Source organism: Halictus rubicundus, chromosome 2 (genome assembly GCF_050948215.1).
Source record: "Halictus rubicundus isolate RS-2024b chromosome 2, iyHalRubi1_principal, whole genome shotgun sequence".
NCBI classification, from domain to species: Eukaryota; Metazoa; Arthropoda; class Insecta; order Hymenoptera; family Halictidae; genus Halictus; species Halictus rubicundus.
In genome coordinates, this window is record NC_135150.1 from 10,298,384 (window position 1) to 10,326,126 (window position 27,743).

A 27,743-nucleotide genomic window follows, 5' to 3' on the forward strand; every position below is an offset into this window, starting at 1 on the left:
GATAGCGTGTTACTACCGTCGGAGCGCGACCGCGATATTTATGTGGAGGAGCGTTTCGGCGCACGCGTCACGTCTCTCGAATCGTCGCGTCGCGACGCGCCGGACCGAATGGAGCCGAGCAAAGCCGAACGCAGCCGATCCAAACCGAATCGAGCAGAGCCGAGCCGCGACGACGACCCCCACTCCCATCCTTGCGCTCCTTGCACAGAAGCGATTATCCGGTGCGATGTGTGATCGTTAATCGTTGGGTCCATTCGATCGTTAGACGGCGGAAAATTCTTGTGTCCTCTGCACGCGTCGCCGTATGACCAGCTGCCCGACCGGCCACGAAAACACCACACCACACGAATTATTTGCGATTCGAATGACGTAACGTGAACTTACCGAAGGCCGTGACAGAGAAAGAGAGAACCCCCCGCTGCGAAATCGTATGGAAATTTCAAGGCACGACCGCGATCGCGGTTAGAGAATGGAAACGCGTTGTTTGAAATTCTTCGGACAGCCGGGTTATGACACGGAAGCAGTGTCATGGGTCATCGGGTCTAACTGGACACAAGACGAGACGAACGCTGAGAATATTTTCGCAAAGGAAAAGGTCTCTTCAAATGACCTTAGGAATCACCCCTTTCAAGGAGGTACAATATTGTTGGGACAGACTGTATACAATACATACATGCATCCCATTCATACAGTTATACCTATACAGCGCGTTAAGAAATAATAGGTTCAATCAAATTTATGGTCGTAATTTAAGAACAAATGTTTTAATCAATTTATTATTTACAAGGTACGACGCATTTGTACTAACGAACTTCTTTGACAAATATTATTTACAAATAGTGTTTCCAAACAAAATCAGACATTTTTTTCCAAATTTAATCAATTTTCTGGAAATCCGTTCTAAGCCACGAGGCAAGATCTAAGTGTAATAAATAAGAAATATTCTCTTTCACTTATTTATTATCAGCTAGCTCATAAGCTCATTTTCAAGATTTTAATTTTTTTAGTTTGCTTAAAGAAACGTTGCATCTTTAAAACCACATGTAATGTTTACAGTCTTTTTATTAAATAGTAAAAATATTAACCCTTCATATTTTAGTAAATCCACCAGATACTTGATAATGTTAGTGTACACGTGAATTATGTAACTACCTATAACTACCTATTCCCATGACATGGAAATAATAAAAAATGTACACATGTAATGGCAACGAAGAATGTAAAATAACATTACTTTCATGAACAGCTTGTTTTCCACCAATTCAAAAAAAAGCGAGCATCTGAAAAATAGAGCTCTATACGGAACATTTTCTAGACGGACGTTTTCGTAGCATCGATGTAATTCAAACCAATTTTTGCTGCGTCCTAGCGTGGCCACGCACACACATAGATCCCCTAATCTAAAAAATTCCTCTTGTGCAAGATTTAACAGAATACACAGATGAAAACAATGTAGAAACACGCAAGTTTTATTTCTTTTCGTGCTTGTCCTGTAGCATGTTTTGTCAACGCGAGTTAAGTAAACAAGGTTCGTACGACGACATGAACACACAAGGTCGTCACGATAACATGTCTCGTAAGGTATAAATGTGATGCAACCATTGTAGTACTACACAGATTCCTCGATGAATCAATAAAGCTAATTGACTGAATTATCGATACTGTAAAAAAAAAGCGACATCGACAACAAAGAGAAAACTTTTTATTGTTGGCAGTCTCGTAAGTAGGGGAGACGAGAGAATTGATACATAAGAAGGCTTGGTATATTTTTGTACTTCTCGTATAAAAGACAAAGGAGAAGCGTACGATGGAACAAAAATTTTATTCCGAGATGAGAAAATTGCAAACGTTTATGAATGTATTTACTTTGGTTTCTTCCATTAGTTTGCTGTATCCTAATCTAAATGTTAATAGTACAGTAGGGCTCCGGACTTGCCAGTTAAAAAAATTAAATACTTATCTTACTTCCTCTGTAAATGAAAATATAATTATGGACAATAGATATCTAATTTATACTACATTATAGCCACACACAGTCTGCAGAAAGTGCTAGTAGCAATGACAGCGATACGTCAAGTGATGACGAGATGCGAAGTGCTTCATGTTTCGTAAGAAACTCAAAACGTTCAAATACTTCATTATTATTATTTTTATTGTGTTTTACATATGAGAATACGATATACCTTCAAACTAGTGTGTTATCAAATCATTTCAACGAAAAAATGATTTCATTAGTTTTTGTCACAAAAATCTCTTTTTTGCAAAATCCTGAGGTCGTAGACAAATTTGGAGACCGGATTTGAAATCAGCGTGAAAAAATACATGGGAAATGATGTATAGCATGTTAAAAAAAAATTTGTTTCCGCGCGTGGTATTGGAAAAACCACAATTTTCTTGAAATTGTGCAAGTTCAACGAATTTTCTCAAGGTTAAAAAGCGTCGGTACCATAATCTCCCTATTTTTCTCATATTCTACAAAGTTTCAGCTTTAATTTAAAAAAAATTTCATCGCTCTACCTCATTTCTATCGAAAGTTCTTTGATTTTGAATCCGATTTCATCCAAATTGCCCACTGTGCGGCGCACCTCACCAAAAAATCTGGTGATACTGTACCTGATACGGTACACTGATACTGTAAAAATATAAATGATGTCGTTCTTAAACTTCACGAAATCTATGTTTTTCCGATTTTGTTTGGGGTTTTTGATATTTTACAACCAGGATGTTCTACTTAAAAATCCGAATTAATTACAGTATATCGCTCTGGGTGTTCGACATCTGTCAGATTTTCTTCAGAATTTTCGCATGTTACTAAATACGGAAAATAGGCGAAAAACTAATCTTTCCCATTTTATCGTATAACTACCCTCCCGGTCGAGATACAGGGTTAAAATTGTACACAATGTGGTTTTTCTCGGTGCCTTATCGAATAGTCCATTAGCCTTTTAATTTGATCCGAGGATATGTTTGACCATCTTATCTAGCTAGGCGAGCGTTCTAGGGATGTTTGAAATGGACGTAGGACATTCGCTATCTGGGATGTAGTGTCATGTAGTATTGTTGCGGAGTGTAGTATGCTGTGACTAACCAGCCGAGCCATGAAGGAGAAATCGGACCTTGGGAAATCATTTTCTTTCCGCGAAACGAGCTACGACCAGGTAAACAACAAGAAGAGACAAGCCTATGGGAACAACGATGCTGTGAAACCTCAGCCACTCGAACAATAAACTGATCTGCCTTCTTTACGATAAGTTCACATTTTCCCGATCCAATTTCAGCAGCAAAATACACACCCATTTCACGGAGGCGATCCTTATGTAATAACAATGTTACATGCGTGCATTATAGTCACGTAATCGGTCCAATTACTTGGAACGTACTTGCACTTTAATGGCCATAACAACGCTTCAAATTCAATCTTCATAATCGTTGGGTCTTTAACACAATCGTTCAGATGTTTGTTTACTCGTCGACTGACAACAACAAACACAAATGACGATTGCGGTAAGATGCAGTTACAGCAGCCAACACCGAAATACATCACAAAATCTACAAAAAATGTCTAGCATATACCAAACAAAGGATGTTTGTATGGTTCATCGGTGGTAGGATTAGCTGTTAATGAATCATCCATTATATTTGAATGTAGTCAACGCTTTTCGAAATGCGATAGGATATCAGTGCTATGAATAGACTCAAGAATATTTATTTTTGCTGACGTATATTGCTATTACATTATCTAACCAAGTTTACCTGTACTTTCCGATAAACGCCAACTTGAAAACCGTCTTTTTCATCAACATCAGTTTTTGTTTTGAAACAGTTGTAAAAAATTAAATTTTGAAGAAAATATTGAATTTTCAAATTTAGACACTTTTTATGCCTCAATCGTGTAGTATGTATATTATGCACGTACGTATGGATATTTGTGCCCATCAGTGTCCTGACTCCACAAAAAAATAAAATAGTTTCGTAAGGGACAAAAGTATTACGACTGTTTTCATTGTTACGCAGTGTTGATTGTTTGAACATCTTCGGCGGTTGTTGGAATAAAAACAGTCATGATTTGTCACCGAAGCTTGAAGCATGCTTTAAATAATCGTTTATACATTATACAGGGTGAATCACGAATCGTGATCAGTAGAGATTACTCTGTTATTAGCAATCCGATCGAAAATGTTTTTATCAGCTTTTGCATGGTTTCAAGAGAGCTTTAACATGATTATAAAAAATTATTTATAAACTCTTTTTTTATGTTTTTTCAAGGTCGCCTTGAATTTTTTGCAAATAAACATATAATTTTTTAATTTTTTGGGGAATACAATCTTTAAATTGTACGCCCGCGACAAAACTGTAAGACATATGAGGAAATGAGTAAAAAGTATGTTCTAGTGCGAATTTTTTTCTTCCTTTATTTCTATCATTGTTGTTTATACCGTGAAATGCGTATAGAGTCCCAGTCAGCCAAACCTGCTTCGAGCAAGTTTTGATCAATGTCTATAATCGTACTTCGCGAAGAAAAGGCGGCCATTTTGGTGCCAAGACACTGCTTCGAGCAGAATTTAGTCCCTATGAATTTTCCCTATGCTATGAATTTTCCACCAAAACTGATCGACAAATCAGAAACGAATGTCGAAACAGATAGATATTTTAGTGCAAAGTTTGCAGGCAGAATTCCATGCCAAACCGAGGGCAGACTCTGACATCGTGTAGAAGGCAGTTCGGTCGCACTAACAGCGGACCTCACCTTGCTCTAAGAGTACATATCGGACAAAATCGGAGTAAACCTTGCTGTAGGAGGACAAAGGAATTTTTATATAAACTTCTAAATTATATAATTTTAAGTTTCATATATTTTCAATAATTTTGTTCCGTTTTCCAAAGATTGTTGTGTCCGTTCTCTTGTACACTCTAATCGGGCCTCTTTATGGTGACTTGTTAGTGGTGGTTCTTAACATTTTACGTCTCTTAAAATAGGAGAGACGCCACATTTATATCTTCTGAACGGGGAAGGGGATCGCTTCGATTGTGTTTTATTTTCATATTACTTGAGTGTCTATGAAAATAAAATTCTCTCTGTTCGGATCTCTCTGCAGTTATTGTTTTTATATGACGCCAAAGTGAATACTCCACGAAACGTTGCGTGTAGAGTTTTTTGTGTCTAATAGATTAATATTATCATATTTACAATCGTAAAAAAGACAGAATAAAGTAAGCACCAATTTTATTATGTAATGTGGTTCCTTACTAATTGGTAAACACAACATTTTTGAGTTTATGTATTTCTGATGCATTCTCTTTACACGTGACGTCTCTTCCACAAAATGTAGAGAGGCGTCACATAAGATAATAGGCGTTATGATTGACTTGAAATAGTTATTATGGTCGAATTTTTTCATCGTAGAATTCCGAGGGAATATTTTCGATAACATAATGTTGCAAAAAGAGAGTAGAACGATAAAAATTTGAAATTGGCCATAGAAAAAATTTAAAAAAATGAGATATCAAAGCATGGAGCACAGAGGACATATGGAATCCCTATAAGACCGTTAACGGCTCCGTTAGCGAAAATCTGCTTCGAGCAAATTTTGTGCAGTGTTTGCATCAAACTTTGCGAGCAAAAGACATCCATTTGGTATCAAACCCTGCATGGAGCAAAATTGTGTCCCTATTTTGTAGGAATTTAACACCAAAACTTGTCGACAAATTCCTAGCCAAATAGGGAAACAGATGGATCAGAATTCGAGTGCAAAGTTTGCAAGCAAAACTCCATGCAAAAATGTGGGACAAACCTTAGCTTCGTTATAGAGGGCAGGTCGGTCGCACCAAGTCCTTGCTTTACGAGTACATATCCGGGATAATCGGAGTAAACCTTACTGTAGGAGGAAAAACAGAATTTTATTTAAACTCCTAAATTATATGTATAATTTTAAGTTTCATATATTTTCAATAATTTCATTCCGTTTTCGCTCCTACAAGCAAGGTTTACTTTTAATACAAGGTTAGGTTCGCTCTCAGTGCAACCGACCTGCCCTCTATAACGAAGCCAAGGATTGACTTCGATTTGGTCTTGATTTGGCATGGAATTTTGGCTGCAAACTTTGCACTAAAATACCGAGTCTAATGCGGATACAGGTGGGGATCGATATTTGTAGACAAACTTTGGTGACAAATTCATAGCAAATTTTTTACTGGGTATCATTTATTAACGTTGAGAAATTGGTTAAATTCAGAAAAAAATGTCTGATCTTGTTTTGAAACACTATTTGTAAGTAGTATTTGCGAGAAACATTCGTTAGTATAAGTGCCTAGTACTCTGTAAATAATAAATTGATCAAAACATTTGTTCATGAATTATGACCATAAATGTGATTGAGCCTATCACTTCTTAACGCACTGTAGTTCTATCACATTGTGTATGATGTACGAGTCTCGCGCGTCGTTGTGAAATCATTTAATTCGATATGTTCCCACCCGCACTAATTTCTCGACGCAACATTAGATAAACAGCCACCGCGATTAGGAAGCGGAACGTCTGATTGTTTTTCTATTTTTATATTTTTGTTTCTCGAAAGGCTGGTTAGAATTGACGTGACCTCGGATGAACGTGATGAAACGGTTTACATACATCAGTTAGGGGGAATTACCTACCCGTGTTATCCACGTATATTATTGTGAAGTTTTTGTTTTTTGTTTTTTCTTTTCGTTTTAACCGAGATACAACGAGAAATTATTATAAAGCTTCCAATTGCGATGTACACGCATTACCGTTCACTCTACCAATGACGCCCGCTTTTATTAAATTCGTGCGTCACAAGCCTATCGCGTTTCTGAATTTCCTCTCATTTTTTGTCGTAACAACAATGAAGCTACTTGTGCTAGAACGGCACAAAACTGGTTCAAATATTTCTTTCTGAAAATTATAACGATTACTAGATGCGACGTTCTTACGTTTCTGTAGTATAATGAAGTGTTCTTAAAATGATCTTCAAATTTTTATTTTAATAAAACGAAAAATGTTTAAAACGCAAATATTAGCTTTGTTTAGTGGTTGTTTTAAAATTATGTACTCCAAGTGTCAACCACCAACATGATCCTGCACTCTGGATCGGTGGAGATTTACTTAAAAAAAAACTTGTCGCAGAATTAACGTTAACAATGATAAGCAGGGTCAAATTTTTTTACAAATATTTAAATTAAGGGAGTCACCTCCGATTTCGATCATTTTTTAATATGTTCTCAAGGTCATCACCCTGAGTAACGTTCTGAAGGTTTTAGTTGGGACTCGCCGTTTATAAAAAGTTATGGTCCGAAAAAGTTTAGTATCGCCTTCAAGGTCATCCCAAGGTCATGGTATATTGGGTCGTTGAATTCGTCTTGAAACGGGCTATAATACTGTTAAGTCAAAAATACAAAGTGCCATTTAAAAAAATGAAGGTGGCCTTGACAATACTATAAAAAAAATGTTTTTCCAACTTTTTTATTGCAATATATAGCCAATCGAAAACTGATCAACTTTTGTTGAAAATATTTTTTGTCAGATTATCGCAAGTACATAAATATCGTGAAAACTATTTCGTGGGACACCCTGTATACAGAGTGCCCCTATAGCCTCTAGCCCCTATAAATGACCTTGGAAGACGAAAGTGTTATAGGTCAATGAACTCGTCTCGGGATAGGCTACACGCTTACCTAAGTAAAAACGTACAGTGCCGTATAAAAAAACAGAGGTCACTGTAGAGGTCACAATAGAGATGCATCTCACATGTGACCACTACGAGATGTCTAACCCCGAAACAGAGTAAGTTATATTTGAAGTATCTTTCGCAAGAAGCTATAGTTTGGGAAACCATTACGTGCGAAACTTCAAATGGGGCACCCTGTTATCTTAAGAAACACTTGCGTGTTTCTCATTCGTGTGTATCACCTGCACTTATCGTTAGAATACGCAAGTACACATATCAATTGTAACGGAGAACATCTTGAGCATCACATATGTACTTGCATATAAAAAATCATTTATAGACAACATCTCAGTAACTATTTTAATTTTTCATCCCATATACCGCCTTATAGTTTTTTATTCAAAGTTCGATTCCCTCCTCAACCACAACATTAAAATTTATCTTTCACAGCAAAGAAACTCAAGATGACCTTTGTATCTCGATAAAAATGCAAAATAGAAAAAAAACTCATTATTACACTGTAATGTTACTTTTGAAACAAAAAAACTAATTTTGAACCAATTTTTCACGTTCCAAACAATTTACATGTAATTTATAGGTGGTACACTTAGCTGAATCACCCTGTGTTTTCAATCTCTGCGGAGTTCTTTTTATCTACAGCGTAACCGGAAGTATAAACCACGAATCTAATTCAAACCGCGAGATCATTCGAAAATCGCGTGTTTGAGAATCAGCCTAGTCCGGAGATCGTAATCAATTTGTAAAAATGATCACATGAAATGATTACATGGTTTGTTGAGATGACGAGTCGCAATGGCGATGTGCACGCGACGGATAAATTCGTAAATGTAACAAATGAGAAAGAAAATGATTCGCCCCGTAGACGTTCAATGTCGTTCGTTTCTTCGCGTTGCGTTTCTATCGAGAACCGTCTGATAGGTTGCTTTATGGAAAGAAAGTGATCTAGAAAGAATGTGGTACAGGCTTGTCACCTTTAAGCTGACCTACTGAACCATGATAATCGTTTATATTTAACACATGTACAACGTTGTGGATATGCAACGTCCTCTGGTACATTATGCCAATCATAATTCGACCCCTCGCGTATGCGAATATACGCCTCGCACCAATGATTACATAATGATTTAGAACAAGTTTCGTCGTGGGGTTCCCAACTGAGAGGGAAGTGATTGAATGACGGATTTCCTTCGGTTCTAGGACGCTATATATAAATAATGCGTAGTTCCAGGGTGCGCAGAGCCTCTGCATTAACAACTACAAGCGAAGTTTCGGTGTGGGGTTCACAGCTGAGAGGGAATTGATTGAATGACGGATTTCCTTTGGTTCTAGGACAGTATGTATAAATAATGAGTGGTCCAGGGTGCCCAGAGTCTCTGCATTAACCCTCTAGCTATCAGCCCCAAATTGGTGGGATACGCAAAAAGTGCCAGGGCAGGTTTGGTGTTTACATTTTAATAAAGGAATCAAATCTGCCGAAGCAGATATCGTAGGTACTCAGCTCCGAAGACCTTGACCTTGAAATATATTATCAAGGTCAATGTTCTTATCGGCATTTCTCTATAGAATCCCTGCACCTGTCAGACTGCTTTAGAATCTTTTTAATAGGTTCGTCTTAAGAATGGGTTGTAAAGGGAGAGACATAATGTTGGCCCTGCTCCACCTACGCCCTTATTTCTTAATACGTTGATGAATAGACTGCAGATATTTTTATGCAAAATAAAAATTGTCTACATCGGTTGCAATTAAGGAACTGGTGCAAAGCAGAACTTACTTTTCAAAAAGCTGAAAACAATACATTGATATCCTTAAATTCTTGAAATCTTTGTACTCTTTTGAATTGCATTTGCCCATTTTTGCCATAAATACAAAAAATCAAATCTAATAAAATTCAGTGTTCTGTTTTGATTTCCTCGATCAAGTATGTTATCGATCGAATAATCAGTGTATCACGCAGTTCTGTAATAAACAATAGAAAGGTTTTGTCTGAAAATGCATTTTCACGATTTTCTTCATACAACACATAATTCTGACTTATTATTGAATTTTTTGTGCGAAAAGAAAGCCATTTGTATAGACATACTATGTCCAAGGTGTAAAAATTTATTGATGGCGAATGGTCTGAGTTAAGTTTGGATTAAATGAATATATTCTTAAATTATAACTATCTACTTTTATTGTACCTTTAATTCAATATTAGTGATTCGAGGTAACATGAACATCCGGGTTAACTTTCAAAACTGACGCAGTCTCAGAACTACAAATCGTGTATTAAAAAGCAAAAACGTAGGTGCAGAACCGTTCACGTCTCTCCCATTGCACCCCATTCTCGTCTACCAATTAAAGCCTAATACGAACGAATACAGACCTATCAAAATCATTCAAAATACCATATACATATAGTGTCCAATATATTTTCGCAGACATCTCGGAAACTATAGATGTCTGGCAGGTATGTATGGAAAAGTTATTCAGAACATTGACTTCGACAACAATTTCAAGGTCAAGGTCATCGGAGTTGAGTCCCCTAAACAGAAGTTCTACCAAGTTATTTTACACAATAGATAAAATGAGGTGCTTTGCACAAGTGTTTTCATTTATTGTACTGAAATGCTATGTCATTAGTAATTAATTATCGACTCTTTTGTGAAATTAATATTTATTTTTAAAGAAATCGAAAACGTATCCAATTGTTCTCTAGCATCTTCTACCATTCTTATCACAGGAAAAAATTCAACATATTTTTATTTCAACACTATTAACTGAATAAAAAATGATTGTAAAGGAAATTTTAAGTTTTAAAATAAATACCGTTGATACATTTAGTAAGTAATAAAAAAATTACGTACACAAAAGACTATTCAAAGTGTATAGAACATTTGCATTGACATTTTTTTGTGCATTAATATACCAATAACCTGGTTTCTTTCAAAGACATCAATTCTAATCGATATTTTTTTTTCTATGTTTACAATTATTTATAGAGAAAAGAAAAGCGTACATTGTCTTATAGTAAACGGTCAGAAAGATATAATTTTAAATATATATTAAATTAAAAATTGTGGATTACTTATTGGTGCACTACACATAAGATAGAAAAAATACAATGCAATTTGTTTCTTGCATATATTTCATTGCTCACCGCTTGTTATTTGAATACAGCATTTTTTTCTAGATTAATGCACTTATCACGACTATCATCGTCGAGAAGACGGCAATGTTAACTTAGCAATTACAAGGTGTCGAACTCCTAACAAACCAACATATATATATTAATGACATTGAAACATATTTATTCTCTAACCCGGATAAATGCGTCGTGTCATATTTCTCTTTCTTATTTTTTTTCAGGAACAAATTGTTTCAACAATACATAGACACTGATTAAATAATATTCATCACAAGCTAGATTGTAAGAAATATTTCATACAATTATAACACGTACTTAAATATAATAATAAGTAGAATGTGTTGCACAAGTGTTCACAGTCTCTAGAAACAATTAATAATTGTTGAATACAGATAATAGACTAGAAAAATGAAGATTGTTTCAGTCAGTTATTATAGTAAGGTTCTGCATTGCATTTTGTCCATAACGGAATCTTATTTAAATTTAGGGAAGGCTTAAAACAGGATAGGAGATATTTATGAAAAAATGGATTTAGTTTTCTGCATGTTTGAATACAAGTTCACAATAGTGAAGTATAAGTGAAAATTACATATCTCCCCCATTGTGTCTAAATATGTAATGTTTCCAGTTGTAAAATAAATCACAAACATAATGATAAAACAATAATGTGAATATCTGCTAGCAGTTGAGCAACATGTTCATAATTGTACATATTTATACATTTACACTTTTTATTAATTAACTGTTCCAACTTAATTGAACAAAATATATGTTAAAAAAGTATACAATAATTTCAATTCAATTTCTTTTCTGCTTCTATGTAGGACTTATACAAATTTTTTCTAGAGACAGTTAAATTGACATGTCAAGTTAATAAAATTAATCTAATACTTAAGGAATGTAAAGGCAGCAGATAAAAATAGAGAACTTCATTAAATCATGCATATCTTGTCTATTTTATGTTAATTTACTTTTTGGAAATTGATTTTGCTGCTTTTTTTGTCATGAAGGAAACATTAATAATCTTCGATAAATCATGTCTGCTTGGATCACTGGAAGACACAAATATAACACTCAATGCTGAAATATTAGAATGTTTGTGTGTGTTGTTCACACAAAAAAGAATTCTGTCACTGTATGAGTAAATGTGCTTGATGCTTAAGACAGGTATCCAAAATTGCCCCTTTAGTTAAACATATATTATTGGCAAAACTGAGGCAACTGTTTTTCAAAAGATTGAATATTTTATTTGAGATTAATCTTCTTTATGCTGTTCGTTGGATAATATGAATACCACTGTCTGTATGCACGGGAGATGATAATTCGCCAACTTTGAGGGCAAATGCTGCTTGTTCAAATGGCTTTTGCATAGCCCCTCGACTAAATGGTCCCAAATCTCCACCTCGCTTAGCAGAACTACAGTCGCTATACTTTGAAGCAAGTTCTCCAAATGTTGCTTTTCCAGATACAATCTGTTCTCTGTAAGCTAAGTGTGTAAAACCAATTATATTAATTTATTGAATGAAAATAAAATTAACTGAAATCTGAAGTACAGGTTACAATGAAAAAATAAACTGATAGTCAATCTTTTATGCCAGGAACTCACATTTAATAAGCTCTAAAGCTTCTTCCTTTGATCGTGTAATATTTTCTTCTCGCCACGAGGAGGGTCTTCTAGACCCTGAATGTTTTACCAACAAATGAGAACATTGAACCTCTTCTGGGCCATCTCCTTTGTTACTTCCAGATGGATCTGCAGGTTTATCTGGCCTATCCCATTGACTTTCCTTTGTATAAATATTTAAATAATAATGCTGCCCTGTGAAGGAATTATTTTATATTATAAATACACAATGTACAACACCAAATCTATGTGACATATCTTGTAATAAAACATATTAGGATATGAAAATTTATAACATCTTTATGTAGCTTAGAATATAACAATTACAAAACTATAGTTTCTTCGCAATTGTATTTTTAATTTAATAAGATTAATGTTAGTTATTCGAAAAAATGCCGGCTGTATACCTCATACTACCGTCTCTATAGCAAAATAACATAAATCTCTGAATAAATTAATTATTGATTAAATAAATAAATGGTGAAAAATACATTTCTATGTGGTTTGTCAAATACTATTAATAAATTGACGTACCGGTAGATCTACTCAAGCGTTTTTCCCAACCCGCTGGTAGTTCTTCGTCCGCCATTGTTATCCAATATTTTTCTACTCCTGACTCATGTCAAACATAGCGAACACGTTTTCACTGCATCTAGTTATCTACTAAATTCGAGTGCGTTCAGTTTAAGCAACGTTATCGAAAATGACTACTCCGTTTCAGTGAGAAATAGAACTAGAACAGTTCAAAAGTTCAAAAACCAATCTTAAACACAAAATCCAAAGTTGCGAAATATATTGAACATATGAAAACAATAAAAAACATTTGAATCTCGTTTATGATCTAACTAAATCAATAAAATCACATGGTAAAATTAAGCTTAAAGACATCTACTATGGGATACATATTCTGTACATATTTAAACGCTTAATTCATTTTACATGTTCTTACCCTAAAAGCTTCCTTATAAATTACTACTGAAGAACAATGAAGAACAAGTTGAAACAGGTTTGAGTTCGTGACCCTCTAGTGAACAAATTTTGGAAGTATCGTACGACAGCGCGAACTTACGTACGATAGCGCTGTAACTCTTGCAGTATAACCAACAGAAATAAAAGCGAAATTTGAAATTCTAAGATTCCTTCCAGGGATTACCTATTCTTCTGTTACGTAGTCGTATGGTAGGATTTCGGATTTTGGCAGGTTCGGGTGCCTGTGTGATGTCGCCCTAATCGAGATCATCGTTATCACAGACGAAGTATAAGGATCCTATACCTCGTTGCTGTGGCCATCTTAGTAATTACTATAGTCACAGTGCCGCGCGTATTTGAATTTCTGTGATCGAAATCGTCGCCATCTTAGTAATCACTATAGGAATCCTTTTTATTGTAATCTCCTTGAAACCAAGTATAAGCGAAACACGACAACTAGATTTAGCGTCACTCGAGTAGGGAAGATAACGGAAAGGAATGTCAGCTGCAAGCAGTAAACATGTCAGATGGGTTCTTGGAACTTGGCCCTCTCAACCTAATGATAATGACCTTGAAATGATCTTGAGTGCAGAAATTAAAATAAAATGACATCAAATTTAAATGCAACTTTTATTTTATTAACTGTTCAAAGTGGTGACCTTCGGCTGTTATACATGCATGAAAACGTTTGCTAAGACTTTCAATTGCACCTTGGACTGTTTCAGATGAGATAGTTGCACAGAAGTGAATAATTTTTTGTTGCATGATTTCAAGCACTGTATGTAGCTGGTTCTCTATAAACATCATTTCTTAACTTACCCCACAAAAAGTAATCAAGGGGAGTAAGATTTGGTGATCGAGCTGGTCACAGAACTTCTCCTCCACATCTGATCCAACAATTTGAGAATTTATTATTTAAGAACTCTTTCGCAGCTCGTGAAGCATAAGCTGGGCAGCCATCGTGTTGGAACCACATGCTGGTACGAATATCTAAGGAAACATCTTCTAAGAGAGCCGGCAAAGAATTTTCTAGAAATGTGACATATCTGGCTGTGTTTAATGTACTGGGCAGAAAGAAAGGTCTTATTATTTTATTGTTTACTATTCCGCACCATACGTTGATCGTCCATGGCCGTTGCTTATCAATTTCTCGTAACCAGAGCGGATTATTGTTGTTCCAATAATGTATATTTCTTAAATTTATTTTTTCATGGTTTGAAAATGAAGCCATGTCAGTGAATAATACTTTATGATAAAATTGTCTATCCTCGGTCATTTTTCTTAAACCCTACTCACAAAAATTTTTGTGTTTTGATAAACTAATATGTAATACATGTAATGGAACTCAGATTTCTGAACTCAAGATCATTTCATGATCATAGTGTCCTAGGTCGTTGAACTCGTTTCGGCATTAGCTATCAAATAATGAGATTAAAAATACATAGTGCCATTTAAAAAAATATCAAAACTTTCGTTCATCCTTCATACCAATAGAGAAAATTAAGTTTTCGATCTAGGCATGCTAGATCAAAAGGATATGTGCAAAACATTCATCCTCAACTAGATCTTACAATACTTGTTAAATATTTACATAGCATGAAATGCGTTGAGTACTGTATAAATATTTAGTCAAATTATTACTATAGTACACTTCATTATAAAATTAAGTTGTATATTACTTAGTAGACTCCACATTGTTTTTTCTCTTTAATTTTGTTGCACAGTGCTTTGTATAGTACTGATGAGAAAATTTATGCCATAAGTACTGATTGTGAGTAAATAGTATGGAACCATTGTTTAATATTACTCTTACAGCAATATTTTAATGCTATTAAAATACTATGAAGGAACATGTAATAATAATACTTTTCATTATTTATGCATTATAACTTATATTTTATACATTTAACAACATTACTAAACAATTGTACATAAATTAATAAATAAATATAAAATATTAAATTATGTAAGTCATAATAAATTATAAATTTATAAATAGTGTATGCATATATAGATTACACACAAGTGTGCATGTAAAGATGCATAACAATACTAATACTTTGACATTGCATTATGTATACACAATAAGTCACATTTTCTCTAATTAATATTAAATAACATTGGGACAATAAAGGTCTCGAGTTAAGTTATGAATATTGTATTTATAATAATTAATTTGAATTGCACAAAAAAATATAAAATAAACAATATATCAATGCATACAAAAATTAAACAATTGTATATAATAATAATCAATATTGAGTATAGTAGTTAAACATTCAATATTTAAAAAATTTTATAAGATAAAATGAACATTTCCTTTGCTTACATGTAAATATACTTTTCAATTGGTAGAAAAATTATAAATATTTTCTTATTGGTTCTTATTTGCAAGAACAGTTAAAGTATGTGTATATAAATATATATATATATAGACAGATGTACTTGTATAATAACTTTCGATGTTGTTTCTATGAATTTGTAAATACATACGTACATTGTTCGTTTTAGTAAATCTGTTTATACAGCTTTTTTTATCTATTAATTCCAGAATAAATTGTTCTATATAAAGTTAATATATATATATATTTTTTAGTTATTACGATACAATTTGTACGTTTGTTTGCACATTAATAAAGTTTTGCAAAATTTGTAAATTTTCTATGCCGATTTCCATATGCATATTGCTAAATTTCCAGCGCAATACATGTATAATAAGTGCTTTAGCTGATAAGTTATTTCAAATCCATAGCCCTCGCCTACAACCGTGTGCCACGACGCTCCGAACTTTTTATCCATCGTTTCTTTGATCATACGGGAAACACTTTCGTAATTATACGCATATTTTTCCGCTGCAGTAACGCATAACTCCATTGCTTCCTGTTTCATTTCATCGGGCATATCACATTTCTGCAAGTATAACAATTCTTAATTTAATTTCTTTGAAATAGTAACCTTTTGATAATACTTCAAACATATATTACTAAATAATCGCATAACAGTAATACCACAGCAGATATAAAAAGTTCTAAAATTGTTTTTCACGGAACGAATTCTATTGATCAAACCCTAATTACAACAATAGGACTTCTTTCTTTTCAAAGTTTTTTGCAATATCATTAATTTACGCTAGGTTTTACTTACTCTGCAAAGAGGATACGTATGCAGAATTTTGACAACGTCATCTTTCTTCACTTCAGTCATTTTTGTAAGTTAAAGTTTCATAAATATTAAAGAAGATACTGCTCCGATTTGGGAGACAAAGTAGAATTTGCCATCTTCCAGGCGCACATTTACCCCTCAACCCCTATGACAGCGGTTCTCAAATTGTGGCCTACTCTTAGGGGTTTCATTAATCGAATTATGTATGTATATGTATTTATTGTCAAAAACATATTTTACAATTGCACCATTATCTAGAAAATATTTAGTTAATTATATGTGGAACATATATATTTGCATACTTATTTGTCAAATAAGTATACTTTTATTTTAACTATAAATACTTGTACTTATTAATCATTACAAATATAGTAATAGAAATCTTTTATTCTATGATTAGTATTTATAAAACAAAATATTGAAAATATATCTCGCTTTCATACATTTTTATTTCTTTCAGATTACAATAATTTAAATATTAAATATATATTTTACGGTAATTATTTAAGCATTTCATTTTTTGTTATATTGAAGTTGAAATTCTCAACTTGAAATTCCCACCTTGGCATTTAAATTTCAAACACGTGGGTATGTCTAACAAAATGTTGTTTAACATATATAGTGATTCAATAGCGATTATAAGTGAGATTATATCGTCTATCACGAACGATAGCAATTGAATTCAAATAATTTGAAAATTCGTAAGAATTTTAACTAATGCATATAACAGTATAATTAGTGCACACTTTTGTTCAAAGAAATAAATAAAATGAATAATTTCTGATGAGAATTATCGAAATAATGGAAAATATATCAATGAATTACTACATAAACACTTTTGACAAATGTATAGGTTATTTAAAGTTCAAAGAAATAAATAAAATGAATAATTTCTGATGAGAATTATCGAAATAATGGAAAATATATCAATGAATTACTACATAAACACTTTTGACAAATGTATAGGTTATTTAATGAATGTGTACAATTGTAGACTCTTAAATTTACATCTTTTTCTAGAAAAACTGTTAAAAATATTTCTAATATATCAATATGATAGATAAATACTATTTTTAGATGAAAATGACATCCCGATTCAGTGGAGCTTTACAATTAACAAACTTGGATGATTTTATCACTCCATCACAGGTAATTATTTTCATTTTCTTACATAGATATATTGTTACATATCATTTCTATCCTGTTATAAGGAATGTATTAAGCCTATTGAAATTCAAGCCTCGAAGAGGAAAACTGGAGCTAAAATAAAAATAGAGGAAGATGGTATACCTTCAGTGTTAAATGAAGTATATTACTTAATTTTATTATACGCATGTAAAAGTATTGTTACATAGTCTCAAATTATTGTATTTGTACTGTCGTTACTAGATTGGGCAACCTGAAAAATTACAGAAAGTTGAAATCACTCTTGCTGATTGTTTAGCGTGTAGTGGCTGTATTACGTCTGCAGAGAGTGTGCTAGTAACACAACAAAGCCAAGAAGAACTGTTGCGAGTGTTTAGAGAAAAAGTGTCTCAGTGCCAGGTAAGAATTATTAGAGCGACGAAATCATATCTTATTATGTAAAAATCAAACGCAATATGTATTACATGTATTTTGCAGAGTGGAAATGGCACATGTTCAATATACATAGTAGTCAGTCTATCTGTACAAGCTGTTTTATCCATAGCAGAACGTTATAATCTTAAATCAGAAGAAGCAGTACACAAACTTGCTGGTTACTTTTACCAATTAGGGGCAGATTCAGTTTTAGATATGACTGCTGCTGATGATTTTGCTCTTCTAGAGTCAGCCAAAGAATTTGTAGAACGTTATAAGACAACTAAAGAAGGTGTGAAAGATCAGCTACCAATGTTATCGTCTTCTTGTCCAGGTAATTTATGTAGTGTTAAAAAAAAAAGAATACAACATTAATGTTCTAAAAAATTCAGTGATTTTAAGCGTTTATGCATACAGTGACTCCCACTAATATTTGGATGCTCTTAAAAATCGCATAACTTTGTCAATATTGGACTATACTTCTTGAATTTTTTTTAGAAGTTAGAACAATTGGTTTGTTACATAATGTGAAAAGAATGTTTGAATAAAATTACAATTGGTCGAAATTGCAGAGAAAGTACTGAAAGTTGTATTTTTCAACTTTTTTATGCGGGCTTGTATTAAAAATTTTAAATGTACGTTTTGTAAATTTGTATCAATTATACATATTCTGAATATTTCATCTAAAACGGTCAACGTTGCAATAAGCTACAAACGTTGAACGATGAAAGCTTAAGGGTGAGAGTCGCAGAATTTTAGCCTTCTCAGGGAATTTCGCCCTTATGCGATCATTTTGGAATATCTGTAGCTCATTGCAACATTGACCGATTTTGATGAAATTCTCAGAATATGTATAATTCATACAGATCTACAAGTAGTACTTTCTAAATTTTCGATGTAAGTCCACATAAAAAAGTTGCAAAATACAACTTTTCGTATTTTCTCTGTAATTTCGACCAATTGCAATTTTTGTAAAAAACTTTATTCACGTTGTGTAGGAAACCAATTATGCTAACTTCTTAAAAAAATTCAAGTAGTATAGTCCAATATTGAAAAATGTTATGTGATTTTTAAGAGCGTCCGAATATTAGTGTGAGTCACTGTATATGTCTGTAAATATAGGTTGGGTGTGTTATGCTGAAAAGACTCATGGCAACTTCATACTTCCATACATCGGTGTAACAAAATCTCCTCAGCAGATTATGGGATCATTAGTTAAATATCATTTGGCTGAAACTATGGATCTCCCACCAGAACAAGTATATCATGTAACTCTAATGCCTTGTTATGATAAAAAATTAGAGGCATCTAGAGAAGATTTCTACAATCAGGAAAGAAAATCTAGAGACGTAGATTGTGTAATAACTCCAAGTATGTATTCAGAATTTTATATTTGTAATATTATGTTATTCTCATTTATATCCATTTTAATAGTTGAACTAGAACAAATGCTTAATGATTGCAACTTGACATTAAATGAAATCAAAGAAAGAGAAATTAAAAAGCCATTTGGATCAGAAATTAATAATATGAAAAATGATCTATATGGTCATAATGGCTCTGGATCTGGTGGTTATGCAGATTTTATTTTCCGTTATGCTGCGAAACATTTATTCGAAGAAGATGATGTACATGTTGAATTTAAAAGCCTCAGAAACCCTGACTTCCAAGAAGCGGTATTTCAAAAGAATGGAAAAACACTCTTAACATTTGCTATTGTTAATGGATTTAGAAACATACAAAATCTGGTACAAAAGTTAAAACGGCACAAATGCCCATATGATTATGTTGAAGTTATGGCTTGTCCTTGTGGTAAGTTTCTATTTGTATACAGGGTGTCCTATGTAACTGGAAAAGGCTGTATCCCTGAAGATGACCTATAGTTTTTTAATTGGAATGCTATATGTTTTTTAATCTCATATAAAAGCATGAATCAAGACGAATTCATTCATATGTAATATAATGACCTCCAAGGTCGTACAAGGTCAGAAATAAGAGAAATATGTAGATCGAACATTTTGTAACATTGTATTTACCCTAAACTTATTCATTAGGAAGCTATCATAGCTAAAAGTTTTTTTAATTATTCCAGTCTGTCGGCAAGTATTCTGAAGTACCTACGCTATGCTCTGTTACAATATTTGTAACTTTTAGCTACGATAACTTTCTAACGAATAAGTTTAGGGCATAGGTATGTTAATACTTTTATGTAGAGTACGAAAAGCTGTACCAATCGATGAAGTCAAAAACATAGACTTACATTTTTAAAAAAGGAGTTGTTGCATTTTTCTGATGCATTGATGCACAAAAGTACATACAGTTATTTACACATTATGAACCATCTGATACCATTTAACTGTTATCTATAACAGTTTCGAACCATTCAGGAGGTACAGCCTGTCCCAGTTGCATGGGATACCCAGTATAGTCCATCCAGTTTAACTTGAAAAAAGAGTATGCCTCCTTTGAAATTCTAGAACTGTCATCTGAAATATTTTTTCTTATCATTCATATTTTTAAAGATATTCAAGTGTTTAGAGTTAAAGAGTTAAACAGAACGCACTGTATATTATTAGAAAGGTAAGATACATTATTAATAATTTCAATTTAATTAATAGGATGCCTTAATGGAGGAGCACAGATTAGACCCTTAAATAATATTCAACCACGTGAACTGGCTTTAAAATTAGACTCTCTATACCACGAACTTCCCCAAAGTGATCCAGATCAAAATCAGATTGTTAAAAAATTATATAAAAATTGGTTAGAAGGAGAATATACAGACAAAGCTTTAGCATATTTTCATACACAATACCACGAAATTAAAAAAATGAATTCAGCACTCGCAATAAAGTGGTAATTACAGTAAATACACTTTGCATTGCTGCTACTTTGTTTGATAAAGATGAAGTACTTACAACTTTTGTAATATTGTAATATTTGTAATAATATGTAAAGGGATATAAAATGTACTTATATATAAATGTACTTTAACCTTACGTATATTATCAAATTTGTAAATAGTTTATAAAATAAAAATTTGTTTATTTATTCAGAAATAATTATGTAAAAATATGAACTAAAGTTGAAATGTAATTTGATGATCCATAATGCTGTATTAAATAAAGAATAGGATTATTGCGTAAAACCATTTCACAACATGTAATACACAGGTTACAGAAAAGTAACAGAGTGATTACTAGACTGCTGATTTTATGCATAACAGCACATGATTTCCTAGTTATTGAAATGATTAAAAAAAAGCTCTTCTACATATTTAGCTCCTGTTTATTGCAATTGATACAGGCAATTTTTATTTTGCATAAAGATCTGCAGTCTAGTGATTATTTAAGTACAACATTATAAGATGGAAATCAGAAGTTTGAAATTAGGGTTTTGATTTAATTTCTGAAGATTAAAACCAAAGCTGCAATAGTTTGCTTATTTTTCGTTTTATATTATAAGAAATCGTTCTTCAAATGCTTCCACATATGTCGAGCACTCTGTAAATTGCCATAGAATAGCACGTACCTATATATATCTTAGTCTGTTATAACTGTACAGTAAATTAAGGAAGTTGACACTTCGGACATGTTTCATTACTGTTTTATAACTCAAAAAATTGAAAGTTATACCTTCATATCTTATTTATGTATCCACTTATCAGAAAACTGCTATATTACTATATTATTAATTGCTTTAAATTTTATTTGAAACATTTTCGCGTATTATTTAAAATAACGAAGATATATTTCAGGTGGATACAGTTCGTGGGACTTGTTAAATTAATTTTGTGCTTGAATCCTAAAAATAATCTCTTATCAGTAAGATTTAAAAACTCTTTAAGTTTACTAGTCTTAAAATTTGAAGTTATACAAATATTTATTATGTGCTATACTTTTGCACATCCAAGCGACAAGTATTAATACAAAGGTAGCAAATAATTGAAAAATGATTTGTGCTGTGTGTTGTGCTTGTGCTATATAACAATAATTAATTTCATCATTAGACTAATTCAAATAACGAAGTATTTATTTCTGTTTGTTTACCTCAACTCCCAAATAATAAACAAATCTCTATTTAAACTATTACTTAGATAAAGTAAAGATTTATTCAACAATGTTCGATACAGTCTATTATATAAAGGCATTATTTTCTCGCCATATCCACTTTGTATCATAAAATACCTCATTTCGAGAAAAGACCGATTGAAATTAGGTTGATTTTTGATATTTACACGCTACCGGTTGTCGATAGGTACGGTTGCCATGGCGGCGAATTACAAACATTTCTTCTGAGTTCCAAATAGCTGGCTCGACAAATCAGTTTATCTTGAAGAGTACTTTAACGAGTAAACGAAAAGCATGGCGATAAATAATAATATAGACAATGTTTTAAGCATTCTGGGTTGGGAAGATGGATTCCGAATTCCCGTTTCAAATGCGGAGAACAAACAATTAGAAGAAGAAGTATGCAACTCAGTTTCATTACATTACTTTCATTCACTTGGCGTGGATTAGTTTTTGTTTTTTTCCTTTCTAACACACATTATTGTCAAATTCGAATTTGAAATTTATAATGAAAGTAAAATTACACATGAGTCAATAAAATTTTTGTTTATGTTCAATTCAAATATCTCTGGAACAAATATAAACCAATTTTCAATAAATAAATGTTGATAAAAAATAATAATTTTTCAATTACGATTTTAGTTAAATGATCAATTAAAACGCAAATTTCATATGCGCGCTCACAATTTAATTGTTGCATAGTAAAATGTTTCAATACGTAAATACGTACATAAATACGTTACAAATTCCTTATAAGTTAAATATTATACTTTGTTCATTTCAAACGTATTGTTCTTTTTTAAAGAAACGATTATTTGTAATTAGTGGATTAAGGGGAATTAATATATTCAATTTGTTTATGGAACAAAGATCGAAAACAAAATGAAACTGAAAGCGGCTTTAAGTGGAAAACTTGAGTCTAATACGGAGAAACTTACAATGTTGAAGAACCGTCTAAATACTTTAAAAGCGGAGCAGGATATGAACCAAAAGCTTTTAAACACGCACGCGACACAACTGGAAACCGAAAACCATCATTATCGATTGAGCTGCAGCACAGAATCGAGTTTGCGGCAAGAGGCCCGAGATTTTGAAAAAGAATGGAAGAATGTGAACGAAACGGTAGCGAGTATTACAAGAGAATTGGAAAAAATGACAAAAAAGATCGAGACATCGAAAAACACGGTGAAGTACGACGAGAAAAGCCTGAAAGAATGGGAGGACGCATTGAATCAAAACGAGGATAACAATCAGCTTATAGAACAATATTTGAAAGAAGATGCAAAAGACTACAAGGTGAATATGATATAAATTAATCAAGGATAATGCAGAATAATATTATTCAACATTTATTTTGAGCTTCAATAATGAATAGGTGATTTTTATAAATATTGATTGACAACCCCACCTCTTCAGCACCCTCAATTTTAGAAAAACTTGTTAAATGTATTTAATCGACCTGCAAAGCGAGCAATGCACTTATTACCTGCTAATATTTCCATTTACGTCGATGGTTACCTCTGGACACAGGACCTTTATCACATCTGTAAAATTGAAGTTGCTCAAGACCATTCACAGCTTCGTTTATCAATTTTTGAAGATATTTCTTACAGACCCATTACTCTTTCTGTTGTTCTTAATGTAACATTTCATTCATTCAATTTAATGATGAGAAATTGATTAGTTAAGTGAAGGTATGAATATTTCGGGTCCAAATAGACCTGGACTTCGTTGTCGAAGGGTTCAGAGTTTAAGAATGGGTCAAGATCATGCCAAGGTCATAACTTACATAATTTTCATAGAAAAAAGAGAAACAGGTAGTGTTTCGGAAACACCTCGCTATCAATTTTGACACTGCTTAATGAAAAATGGGATGTTTCATTAAAAAAAACCGTGTTAGCTTTGGCGAGACCTTCACCCGTCCAGTCAAGGTTAAACTGCTCAAGGTCAAATTGCTTTGTGTGTGAGACAATCGGCCATTTCGGGACTTTTAGGAGATCCTGTATGTCATTGTATTTGGAAGCGTCTATACAGATGTTTGCTGTAAAATATCTGTATAGCTTCTAACAAATGACACAAAAAGTCTTTAAACTTGAAAATTTGATATTTTTTTAAAATAAATTATTTCTTAAAACCTGAGAATTACGGGGGAAAACAGTTTCCAGGTTCGCGTTCGGCATATTAAAATTGCTAAAGATCATCTACTTATTAGTGAAACTCGCAAAGATGTTAAATATCTGTAAATCTTTAACACTAAGAAATGTTAATTGTTTCACTTTTCGCGGTACAGGACATGGAATTGAAAAGACAGAAACTGTGTAAAGAATTGCAGTCGTATCGTGAGGCGATTATTAATATAACTAATGAAGGACGAGAGGCCGAGATTGTTCTCGATCGAACGACCAAATTGTACAATCAAGCGATGGCGGACTATCGACAAATGTTCAATCAATGGAAAGAGAGTGTAATCATGTTGCAACAACGAAACGACGATATTCAACGTGTTCTTAAAGTATGACTGGATAATTCATTCTCAAAAGTATATTCTTTGTTAAACGATGTGATAACGACCACATGATATTTTGGACAGGAAACTGAAACACTGCGTGAGATTACGCAAGATAAGAAGAACGTACTAGAGGAATCGGAGAAATTTTTGAAGGAACAAAAAGAAAGTAATAGACAGGTTGAAGAATCGATTAAAAAATTGGAGAAAAATCTTTGCAATATGAAAGAAGATCAAAAGAAAGCGAAGGAGAAGTACGGAGCTTATGAGAATCAAGTAAGAAAGTAGATGTGAAGAATATTTTTTCTGGAATAAAATTTTTTAAGCGTTTTCCTTTGAAATTTTAGCTTACTATACAAAAAAATATTATAAAAGAATCCAATAACCGCGTGGAACAACTGCGGGCTGACATAAAACGTAAAGAGATCGAGATACAAAATAAATATACGAAAATAGAGAAGTTAAACAAACAAGTGGCTGAATTAACTAAGAAGTTGCAAGATATTGGCGATCAAGAATTAAATATTAAAGAAAAAGCGAAAGAACTGGAAAATATGTTCCAGGTATTTATTTTAGTAATATTCAGGATTCATGTATAGATATTAATTATTGCATTAATAATAACAAATGAATAGTAGACGATATATTTATATAATACGACGTTAGGTCGTGCGCAATAGAAATATTAATTTCTATATTTATACAACATGTAAACATATATATATTAATTTGTAACAATGTATAATAAAATATAATTACTTATATACATATAATAATAAAGTAGTATTACGTAGGAACAAGAAAAAAAGAAAGTTGCAATGATTAAAGAAGTAAGCCGATTGCAAAACGCGAATTTGCGTGTTAGAAATCAGATAAAGAAACTAGAAGATGAGAAAAAGATTGCAAAATTGCAATATCTGAATGAATCTAAGAAGGAAGAATATTTGGACAAATTGTATGCCAAGGAAGAAAAAATTTTTGAGGAACAGAAACAAACATTGTATCAAGTGGATTTCGAATTACAAAAGTCTGAAATGAAATTAGATAGACTAAGAGGTCATGAACGGGATAAGTCTGAAGCAGAAAGAAAACAAATGAAAATTGAGGAACTACAAAGTACCTTGAACGAGAAGATGAAATTATCAAAACTGTTGCAAAATCAAATCTCAAGCTTAGAAGTATGTTAATTTTAAGTAATTTCTTCATTAATGTGGAAATTTAATTCATTTTTTTTTCACTCTGCAGTATGATATGAGAATAATGTCCAATAGTCTAGCAAGTGACAACAATGAATTAGATTATCTAAGAAACAAAAGACAAGATTTAGTTCTTTTAATGGATGCAGGAGAGAAACGACTGAAAGCTGCTCAAAATTGTTATGAAGAAAAACAAGTAGAAGAAAGTGTTCTACGACTTAAAGTGTCACAGATGGAGAAGATGATGTCTAATATTGGAAATAGCGTTTATGACTTGGAAAGATATCGACTCGAATTAGAAGCTGTAGGTTCTCATTCGAATATAATAATAGTAATTAAATAAAGAACAAGCTATCTACTAACAGGGTGATTGTAATTATTTAGGCAGTAAAAGAACGTAAAGCAGAAATATCTGTACAAAAAGAATCATTTATCATTCAAAAGAGAGTTGCTAGTGGTGAATGTTCAGAACTAAAAAATGCTATAGCTGAACGAAAGATACGAATAAAACAACTACAGGCAAGATATGACAATGGTATAGCTATGTTAGGCACTAATTCTGATGGTACACCGCTGAATACTACCCAACTGAAGATTCAAAATGCACAAGAAAGGTATCTTCTGCAAGAGCAAGGTGATAAATTAGATGAATCTATAACAAAAACTGAACTTGAAATACAAGCCATGGAAAATACATTACGGGTAATAAATGTTTGTAATGATAAATATAAATTAACAACTTTGTCCACGGACGGAAAAAATAAACCAGAACAAGAAGAACATAGAAAATTGGATGAAGAATTGCAAAATGTCGAACAAAACTTAAAACAAAAAAATCGTGAACTGCAGTTCTTAACTGACAATTTACAGGTATCCTATAGTATAAGTGACATTATTATATTACTTTAAGGTTTCAAAACATATGTATATTCATTTTTATTATGTAAAATGATCTCAACAGAAAATGCAGGATGAATATGTTCAAGTCTTAAAACAGATTGATGAAATTGAAGAACAGAAAGAAAATAAAAATCAATACATGATTGAATTAAGGCAACAAATTCGTGATCAGGAAGAAAAAATATTCAGAGCTGACAAAAGTTTAAAGAATGTACAAAAAGCTATTCAACAAAAAAGTGTCATCACAGGAGATAAGACAGTACTTATACAAGAGGTACTTATGTAAATTATAAATCACAATTATCGATAAGTTTATATACGTAATATTTGCATTTTATATAGAAAGAAGTAGAACTACATGAATTGCAAGAACAGAATTCTATCATTTTGCAAGATATTGCAGAATTTACAATTCATCATATGGAAACAGAACCTTATATCAAAAAGCTTCTAGCTGCTAAAAATATAGAGTTACCATCTATTCCGTTAACTACACAATCACCAATGTCCAGTCATTCCTCCAATCGTTCTACAAACTCAGTAGAATACGTATCAAATGGTACAAATCGTAAAAGTATTATTTCATCATCTAGAGAAAGTATTGGAAAAGTTGTCAATATTATGCCTGAATTTCCAAGTATGTTCATAAACAAGCAATTTGTTATTGTTCGATGGAATTTAATTGACTGATTTACTGATACGAATATTATTTCAGCAGTTGCATCAAAAACCTCATCCAAAAGGATTATAAAACATGAACAACAATCTGTAAAAACAGTATACATACGTTCTTCAAAAAAATCTTTGTAATGTAAGCTTTATATAATTGTGTACTTATACCTTTTTATTTTTTTACCTCTGCATAAAATATAAAATATTTAAAAGAAATTTAATGAAAAAATCATTTAAGTTTTAATGAAATT

At 32.5% G+C, this 27,743-nt stretch overlaps 4 protein-coding genes across 8 annotated transcripts; 2 read left to right on the forward strand and 2 right to left on the reverse strand.

Moving 5' to 3' along the window:
• Positions 1 to 10,268: 10,268 nt before the first annotated feature.
• LOC143365189 (putative peptidyl-prolyl cis-trans isomerase dodo) lies at positions 10,269 to 13,524 on the reverse strand. The gene is made up of 4 exons (XM_076805122.1): positions 13,407 to 13,524; positions 12,992 to 13,190; positions 12,440 to 12,652; positions 10,269 to 12,319 (listed from the first exon to the last, which is right to left on the reverse strand). Exons 2-4 carry the CDS (start codon positions 13,044 to 13,046, stop codon positions 12,099 to 12,101), a joined length of 489 nt encoding a protein of 162 aa, XP_076661237.1. The 5' UTR covers positions 13,047 to 13,190; positions 13,407 to 13,524; the 3' UTR covers positions 10,269 to 12,098.
• A 777-nt stretch (positions 13,525 to 14,301) lies between these two features.
• LOC143365191 (putative cytosolic Fe-S cluster assembly factor GJ13047) lies at positions 14,302 to 21,427 on the forward strand. 2 transcript variants are annotated; one of them, XM_076805124.1, is made up of 8 exons: positions 14,302 to 14,506; positions 17,666 to 17,737; positions 17,800 to 17,895; positions 17,978 to 18,133; positions 18,212 to 18,482; positions 19,271 to 19,519; positions 19,583 to 19,960; positions 20,767 to 21,427. In XM_076805124.1, the coding sequence occupies exons 1-8, from the start codon at positions 14,486 to 14,488 to the stop codon at positions 21,006 to 21,008; spliced, it is 1,485 nt and encodes a 494-aa protein (XP_076661239.1). In that variant the 5' UTR covers positions 14,302 to 14,485; the 3' UTR covers positions 21,009 to 21,427. The 2 variants fall into 2 exon arrangements, with proteins under 2 accessions (XP_076661239.1, XP_076661240.1); XM_076805125.1 differs by lacking the exon at positions 14,302 to 14,506 and adding an exon at positions 17,162 to 17,289 and having other exon boundaries at positions 20,767 to 21,314.
• LOC143362570 (dynein axonemal light chain 4) lies at positions 15,400 to 16,747 on the reverse strand. Its single transcript, XM_076802856.1, has 2 exons — positions 16,571 to 16,747; positions 15,400 to 16,336 (listed from the first exon to the last, which is right to left on the reverse strand). Exons 1-2 carry the CDS (start codon positions 16,628 to 16,630, stop codon positions 16,088 to 16,090), a joined length of 309 nt encoding a protein of 102 aa, XP_076658971.1. The 5' UTR covers positions 16,631 to 16,747; the 3' UTR covers positions 15,400 to 16,087.
• Positions 21,428 to 22,418: 991 nt separating the features above from the next.
• On the forward strand, positions 22,419 to 27,724 carry LOC143365192 (coiled-coil domain-containing protein 39). 4 transcript variants are annotated; one of them, XM_076805127.1, is made up of 11 exons: positions 22,419 to 22,617; positions 23,089 to 23,514; positions 24,509 to 24,730; positions 24,809 to 25,000; positions 25,072 to 25,287; positions 25,519 to 25,902; positions 25,970 to 26,224; positions 26,305 to 26,790; positions 26,882 to 27,094; positions 27,163 to 27,457; positions 27,539 to 27,724. In XM_076805127.1, the coding sequence occupies exons 1-11, from the start codon at positions 22,513 to 22,515 to the stop codon at positions 27,628 to 27,630; spliced, it is 2,886 nt and encodes a 961-aa protein (XP_076661242.1). In that variant the 5' UTR covers positions 22,419 to 22,512; the 3' UTR covers positions 27,631 to 27,724. The 4 variants fall into 4 exon arrangements, with proteins under 4 accessions (XP_076661242.1, XP_076661241.1, XP_076661243.1 ...); XM_076805126.1 differs by having other exon boundaries at positions 22,420 to 22,617; positions 27,536 to 27,724; XM_076805128.1 differs by having other exon boundaries at positions 22,513 to 22,617; positions 23,024 to 23,514; positions 27,536 to 27,724.
• The last annotated feature ends 19 nt before the right edge of the window (positions 27,725 to 27,743 follow it).